The sequence below is a fragment of the Chiloscyllium plagiosum genome, chromosome 2 (genome assembly GCF_004010195.1).
Source record: "Chiloscyllium plagiosum isolate BGI_BamShark_2017 chromosome 2, ASM401019v2, whole genome shotgun sequence".
Taxonomy (NCBI): Eukaryota; Metazoa; Chordata; class Chondrichthyes; order Orectolobiformes; family Hemiscylliidae; genus Chiloscyllium; species Chiloscyllium plagiosum.
In genome coordinates, this window is record NC_057711.1 from 102,435,719 (window position 1) to 102,444,074 (window position 8,356).

Genomic DNA, 8,356 nt, shown 5'->3' on the forward strand with positions numbered 1-8,356 from the left:
CGCATGAATACGGGTTTTATTACATCTGATGTTAACACATTCCGAGCATGTAAGAGACTTAAATATACACTCTGGTTAGTTGTAGGTTAGATTAGTAGATAGTTGAGTTTTGGTTTTTTTTCTTTTTTGTTTTTTTTTTCTTTTGTTAAATTTTGGCTATTGTATATTTGATTTAATTGTATATCAATGTTTATATTTGAGAGTTTTGTTTATTTTTGTAAACTTGTAAAAATGTTAAATTTCTAATAAAAATATCTATTAAAAAAAACAATTTTACTGCAGAAGGCACTTGATCATAGTGGTACAGAGGGAGAAAGTGGTTGAAAAGTGGAAAAATATTTAAAAAAAAACAAAATGAAAACTTCATCTCTCAGAATGATACTGAGCATTTTCTAATTCCCTTTCAAGTGCAAAGGTTTATTAATATTCTAGGAAGATACTTTTATTTAATGAATACTTAATTAAGTAACAATCCATACCTTGTTTGCAGAGCTTAATTGGTAATAAATAGCCATGTGCAGAAACATCTTTAAACTCGTGAGAGGTAGAGGATGCATGCCTGTTGCTTTGAGAGGATAATAGCAGGCAGTGTAAACTGTTAAATAACTTGTAATGTATCTCCATTCTTCTCTACAATTTACTTAATACTGTTATTGAACTCTGCATTGCTTTGGCAGGACAATCAGGGCCATTAAGTTATCACCGATAAGCTACGTTTTATACTTGGTGTCCTGTTGCTTTTTTTTCTCTCTCGCTTCACTTCTCTACCACAAACTTTGGTAACCTACTGTTACGGACTAGGCCAGACCACTCAAAATATTCTTAAGCAGGCAGCCCACACCATAATTTTGCAATTTGTTTTGGTAAGTGTACAGTGAAAATTATGTGGATTAAGTTAGCGATGTTGACTACCAGGTTTAAAACAGACAAAACATTTATTCACAAAATTACAGAATGAAACACTAAGAACAGAACAAAGAAAACCTATAGAACTCAGTCTATCCAAACTAGAGTTAAGTATGCTGTTCCGAATATAGACAACAGTCCCAATAAGCGAGCCCCCTTTAAAACACAGTACAGAAAAGGGTCCAATACTTACAGGCTGAAGTTTGAAGGGCAGAAGAGAGAGTTTCCATGCAGCTCACTGTTGAACTCGCAACCAGTTCTGGACTGAACTAAACTGCTCAGCTAGAGAGGTGACCACTCCCCTTTCATTCTGCAGGTCACTTCTAAAACATGACCACTTTGGCCTGAAGTCTCATCTGTTTACACATTAACAAAAGGCCTCTCAAAATCCTTTTCATCTCTGTACCAAACCAGTCTGATTGGAGCCCAGCCTGATTTATTAACCTCTGAAAAAAATCAAGGACAGAGTATCCTTGTGCCAAGGAACAGCTTTTAGAAAAAAAAAGGACTAACTTTGTGACACCCACTGGTAGCCTAGCACACTAGACAGCTTTATTATTGGAGGTGGTCATAGAATTGAATCCAGTATTATCATCTCATCTGGAGTTCTGTATTTTTAAGATTTCTGAAGTCAGTAATACAAGATCCCACAATGAATCTGGAGAGTGTGTGTCAGACTGGCCTCATCAAGAAGCTACATATAAAAGAATAACTAATCACTGGGATGTAGAAGACACTGTGCATTTCTGGTCATCACGTTTCAGAAAGGACGTAATTGCTGTGGACAGATTGCTAAGAAGATTTACTAGAATGAAGCCAGGGCTGGAGAATTGTCGCTATGAGGAGAGTTTGGAAAGGTTGGGGTTGTTTTCCTTGAAACAAAAGCCTGAGGAGTGACATTATTGAGGTATACCAAATTGTGTAGGGTAGAAATAGCGTAGACAGGGGAACCGGTTTTCTTTTGCAGAGAATTCAAAAACTAGGAGTTTTAGGTTCAAGCTAAGTGTTAGAAGGAACAGAGGGGACATGAGGAAAATTGTTTTTTTACGTGGAAGGTGCTGGGTGTCCAGAATTCGCTACCTGAGTTGGTGATGGTGGCAGAGCCCCTAAACTTTCAAAAAGTGCCTGGATGTATATACTCCAGGGATGTTGGACGTGTGCAGAAAAATGAAATTAGCAAGGGCAACTGTTTATCTTTGTCATGGACAGGATGATGATAAGGACACCTTCCATGCTGTGTAATTTCTATGGTTCTATGTATGGTAGTACTGGCATGCAGTATTAAATGGGGCTATCAAACCGTGGTGTATATGAGCTTTATGTGTAAGCTTAATAAAACCTCAAGCTGTATTTAAAAGTAAATAAATGTTCCAGTGACTTAAATGTAACAAGTTGCTGATTCTAGCATAGATTGGTGATCTGTTTTGGATATATTCACTTGTAAACAAACCTTCCAAACTTTTGCACACACAAGATTCACAAATGATGGACCATTAAATTGAAATAAAATTTAGATCAAAGATGAGAATGCCCTGTCCTGGAATCCTATCCCTAAAGGTTAAGCACTCTACTCCCGATGACTATGTTGGGATGCAAATAAAACCAACAGAAACAAATCACTGCCAACGTGTAGAGGCAAAATTGGAATTCTCTCCAAGAGAAAAACTGGGCAAATCTAGCAGCCTTTCAACACAATATATTCAGGAACCACAAGAATATTTTGTTTGCCAAACTGACATCTTAAGCAAAATACATTTGTCTATGGTGGGCAACTTAGAACAAGCATAGAAAAATAGGCACAGTTGTGAAAGTCATCTACTTTGTGATTGAGCACAGGATTTTCCTGAATGAGTGCAAAATGTTCAAGGCTGTATTGGCACAATAAATCCTTGGGACATACTGCTAACCCTGAGTTGCCCAAAGTCTTGATCTGCTTTTACTGTGTGGAACTCCTCCAGATCTTGCAGGCAACAGACTATTCTAAAAATCTTTCTTCTATATCAGATTAGACTATTTGCAACCAAGAACCAGACTGAATGTAGATGTTACATGCTTGAACTTAGGCATTGCACAGATTAAACATCGCAAATACAACTCAGGCTCCGCTGTTTTCTTATGACCTTTAATATTTTTCTTTGTAAAGATTTGGTGATACAGTATTCGATAAATACTGAAAAATAACACATTTTGTAAAAACTCTGTCTTGTTCTTATCAGAGCATTTACAAGAATATCAATGTTGGAATACCCCACCCCGGATGAGTGCAGCTCTAACAGCACTCCCAGCACGAAAGTTCCAAAGCACATTTGATTGGTGCCCCATCGGCCAACTTCAACATTCACTCCCTTTACCACTGACGCACAGGTGCAGCGGTGTGTGCCATCCATAAAATGCATTGCAGTAACTCATCAAGGCTCCTTCTGCACCTTTCAAACCTGTAACTACTCCCACTGCGAAGACAAGCGCAGCAGGTATTTGTGAAAACTACAACCAACAAATTGCCCCTCCAAGCTCCATATCATCCTGAGTTAGAACTGTATTTCTGTTCCTTCACTGTTACTGGGTCAAATCCTAAAATTCCTGAACAGCTCTGTGGCTGTTGTTGCATGCCAAACAGTACAATGGATCACCACCTTCTCAATAGCAATCAGGGATTTGCAATAACTGTTACGATAGCCAGTGAGACCCACATCCTATGAACCACTTAAAACAAAGTAAAGGGAGCAACTGTTTTATACTTTAATACCATAACATTAGTATTTTAATGAATGTCCTGATGAGAAGATGAAAAGTTTAGATAAAATGTCTTTTTATAACAGAAATTTTTCCTTACCTAATTTCCACGTGAAATGCTAGATTATTCAAGATGCAACTAGGTTTTTTGTGTGAATTATACCAGAGTACTATCCAATGCTTTGGCAACCACTTCCACCCTCATTGATGCCACTGACCTGAACATCGCTGATAGATTGCCGACGACACCCCCCCCGTAGATCCCACAGCATACCCTGGGTGAATGTCCCTTCCATAACTGTCATCATCCCCAGTCCCTCTGCTACCATCCCCACTCCCAACTCCATCCCAATACCAGGTCCCAGCTCCCAGCCTTGCCGAGTTTTCACTATTCCCCAGTCGTCCTCCTCACTGAGGACGAACAGTCAGTTCTCAGCAAAGGCCTTACTTTCATCCCCCTCGCTCCTGGATCAATGAATTCAACATGCATTGTGACATCAAACAATTCTGCCGCCTCCGGCTTACGTTTTCTATCAAGACTCCCTCACACCTTTCGAGGATCCCTTCGTCCACCTCCAACACACCCCATCCACCAGGATACCCATGCCAGTTTGCTACCCGCCCTCGATCTCTTTATTTCCACCTGCCGCTGGGACGTTGAATGCCTCAAACTGTCCATCCCCCTCCCCCACTCCAACCTCTCGCCCTCGCAACGTGTAGCCCTCAACTCCCTTGGCTCCAATCCGAACCTCACCATCAAACCAGCAGACAAGAGGGGTGTAGTGGTAGTTTGGCGCACTGACCTCTACACTGCTGAAGCCAGGCACCAACTCGTAGACACCTCCTCCTACTGCACCCTTGACCATGGCCTCACCTCCCATCATCAAACCATCATCTCCCAGAACGTACACAACCTCATCACCTCAGGGGATCTCCTACCCACAGCTTCCAGACTCATAGTTCCGGAAACCCCGCACTGCCCGATTCTACCTCCGACTCAAGATCCACAAGCCTGACTTCCCCGACCAACCCATCATCTCGGCCTGCTCCTGCCCCATTGATCTCATCTCCACATAGCTCGATACTGTCCTATCCCCTGGTCCGGAACTCCCCACCTATGTTCGGGACGCCACCCACTCCCTCCACCTCTTCCAAAACATCCAGTCTCTAAACACCTCCATACGCCATGACCAGGGCCTCCAAGTAGTCTGTTTCTTCCTCTTCCAACATCCCCATCAGTACCCTTCCAGTGACACACTCATTCTTTTGGCTGAACTGGTCCTCACCCTCGATAATTTCTCCTTTGTATTCTCCACTTCCTCCAGGCGAAAGGGGTAGCTGCAGGCGCCCGCATGGGTCCCAGCTATGCCTGTCTTTTTATCGGTTATGTGCAACAGTCCATCTTGTGTAATTACACCGGCACCATTCCCCACCTTTTTCTCTGCATTGGCGCCACCACGAGGAAGTTGAACAGTTCTTCGATTTCACCAACCCGCTCCATGTCGACCTTGAATTCACCTGGACCATCTCCAACAGTGACCAACCCAACACTGACATCTTCTACAAACCCACAGCTACCTGGATTACACCTCCTTTGACCCTGCCTCCGATAAAAAATGCTATCCCTTATTCTCAATTGCTGCGCCAGTTCCACCATAGAACATACCAGGTGGCCGCCTCCTTTAAAGACAGCAGTTTCCCCTCCCATGTGGTTGATGTCATCCAGCTCACCTCATCCATTTCCCGCACCTCCGCCCTCGAACCCTACTCCTCCAATTGCAACATGGACAGAACCTCCTGGTCCTCACTTTCCACACCACCAACCTCCATATACACCGCATCATCCTCTGCCATTTCCCCCACCTATAACCTGCCACCAGAGAAATATTTCCCTCTGCACCCCTATCTGCTTTCCATAAAGACCGTTCCCTCCGCGAGTCCCTCGTCAGCTCCAATCCCCCACCAACCCAACCTCCCCTCCTGGCACCTTCCTCTGCCACAACAGGAATTGCAAAGCATGCACCCACACCTCCAATGCCCCAAAGAGTCTTCCACATCCATCAGAGTTTCACCTGCACTTCCACACATATCGTTTACTATATCCATTGCTCCTGATGCAGTCTCTTCTACATTTGGAAGACAGGAAGCCTACTGGCAGAGTGCTTCAGAGAATATCTCTAGGACACCCGCACCAACCAACCCCACTGCCCTGTGGCTGAACAGTTCAACTCCCCCTTCCACTCCACCAAGGACATGCAGGTCCTGGGCTGCCTCTATCGCCACTCCTCACAACCCGACATCTGGAGGAATGACTCTTCATCTTAAGCCTCGGGAACCTCCAACCCCATGGTATCAATATGGATTTCACCAGTTCCCTCATTTCCCCTCCCCCACCTTATTCCTATATCCAACCTTCCTACTTGACACTGTCCTTATGACCTGTCCTACCTGTCTATCTTCCTTCCCACCTATCCGCTCCACCCTCCCCTGTCACCTATCACCATTACCCCCACCTTTATCTACCTACCGCACTCTCAGCTACCTTCCCCCAGCCCTACCCTCCCATTTATCTCACTACCCTCTTGGCTCATAGCCTCATTCCTGATCAAAGGCTTTTACCCAAAATGTCAACTCTCCTGCTCCTCATTTGCTGTCTGACCTGCTGTGCTTTTCTAGTACCACACTCCTGATTCTAATCTGCAGTCCTCACGTTCGCCTAATGCTTTGGCAAGTTCATCTTCCAAGTTTGTTCCCTTATTGAAGACTGGACTATTGGAAATAAAGCAAATGCCAATTGTGCACTCATAGCATGTAATTTCATCCCTTCCCCACTTTATCTAATGAATTGAAAAATCTTAAAACAGTTAGCTCAGAATTAGACAAACAAAAATGGCACTGAGTGCATACCTCTGCCATACCAAGTTCATTCAGCATCATTACTGTTGCACAGCTCTTCTTCAAGATTTTCTATCCTTCGTTTCTGCTGTCCCTTTAGTGAGGCACGGGATGTTCGATTTCTGAAGAGCCCAGTGGAAATAATTGAATGTACGTTGGTATTTGAATGTCACTGAAGTAAGATAATTATAGCAGTGAATGGCAACCCAGTAAACCATGGTGCTCTATTCATCAAATATATTTTTAATCTTAACTGTGGTATTTGGAAATAAATGATCAAAAGCATCATGTGTTTATGACAAGATGAGGCCATGTTTGTACCTTGACAGTTAAGTTTTACTTTCAGCATGAAATCAATGGAGAATACATGACCATCTGTATAAAGTCAAAATACATAATGCCTATGAAACATTTTTCTTAGTGAACTTCTCATTATAATTACAAGAACAATTTTAATTTGATAGGTAAATTTCTGTAGAGCATAATTGATGCTCAATATTTTGAAGAGCTGCAGTTATTTAAATGTGCTTATCTCATGTTTGTTCTCAGCAAAGAAACCAGATTCTGAAAAGGCAGATGAGAAGAAGAAGAAATTAATATCACCACAGTTGCCTCCAGTGCCACAGTTTCAGGTGAGTTTACTAACACATCAGCAATGTTTTAGGAAATAACATGAAACTTGAAATTAGTATCAAACTCTCTAGTTGCAGTAATTAGTATTGGTAATCATGTAAATTTTAAAGTGAAGGATGTAATTTAATGGAGAATTTTTCAAAACAATGAATGCCATTTATATTTTTCAACATGTGTCCTGCATCACCTCTAGAAACTTTGGTACCAGATTGCATGATTGTTTACAGACTTATTTAGACACTCTGGTCTGCTATCTAGTATCTTAATCCTGATTTTACAAGTTTTAAACTGGGTCTGTGGTCACAGTTGTTTACTATGTATGTCTGACTTGGACTATGGAAATGAATGAACTATCACCAAGTTTGCAGATATATGCAGATGGCAAATAGTGAGGGTGATGGTGTCTGCAGAAGGATTTGGAGAGATAAAATGAATGGCAAAAACTTGGCAGGTGAAAGAAAAATAAGGAAAAATGTGAGGAATACAAGTGTTGCACATTATTTAAATAGACAAAGATCCCGTAAGGTGCAGTACAATGGTGCTGGGGTCCGAATGAATGAATCACAAAGCTAGCATTGAAATTCAGTGGATAATTGGAAGGACAAGTAAAATTATTTTTTTCAAAGCGAATGGAGTATAAAAATAGAGAGGTATTACTAAAACTATACAAGTCACTAGTCAAACTATGACTGCAATATCACAGATTGAAGAGTGACATCCTAAAAAGAATATATTTACCAGAGGGTAGCATTGCCCTCCAATATGTAAATGATATCCTAATTCCTCAGAGTCCGAGTCAGGACACCAGGAAGCTTTAGGGCTAGTATTGCAGGAATTGGCAACCGCAAGGTTAAAGGTCAGCCCCACAAAAGGCGCAGCTTGGCACAACACAAGGCCTATACCTCGGACACCTCATATCGTAGGGACTCAAAGAAATGCCCAGCGACCGCAAGAAGGCAATCCAACAGATGCCATGACCTGCCACTGTCAGGGGAGTTAGAAAGGTCACGGGCCATTCAACTACAGTCAAACTTTATACCAGAGTTTGCAAAATTGGCTGATCTGATTCAGATTCTGGATCAGTGGTGCTGGAAGAGCACAGCAATTCAGGCAGCATCCAACGAGCAGCGAAATCGACGTTTCGGGCAAAAGCCCTTCATCAGGAATAAAGGCACAGAGCCTGAAGCAT

The 8,356-nt window shown here is 42.2% G+C and overlaps 1 protein-coding gene across 1 annotated transcript in view; it reads left to right on the forward strand.

The window, feature by feature from the left end:
* The window catches only part of LOC122562319 (uncharacterized protein KIAA2026-like), a 104,703-nt gene that overhangs the window by 64,400 nt on the left and 31,947 nt on the right, over positions 1-8,356 (forward strand). Inside the window, exon 4 of the mRNA XM_043715189.1 lies at positions 7,084-7,166. Within this exon, the coding sequence (XP_043571124.1) occupies positions 7,084-7,166 (83 nt within the window). The remainder of the gene's footprint in view (positions 1-7,083; positions 7,167-8,356) is intronic.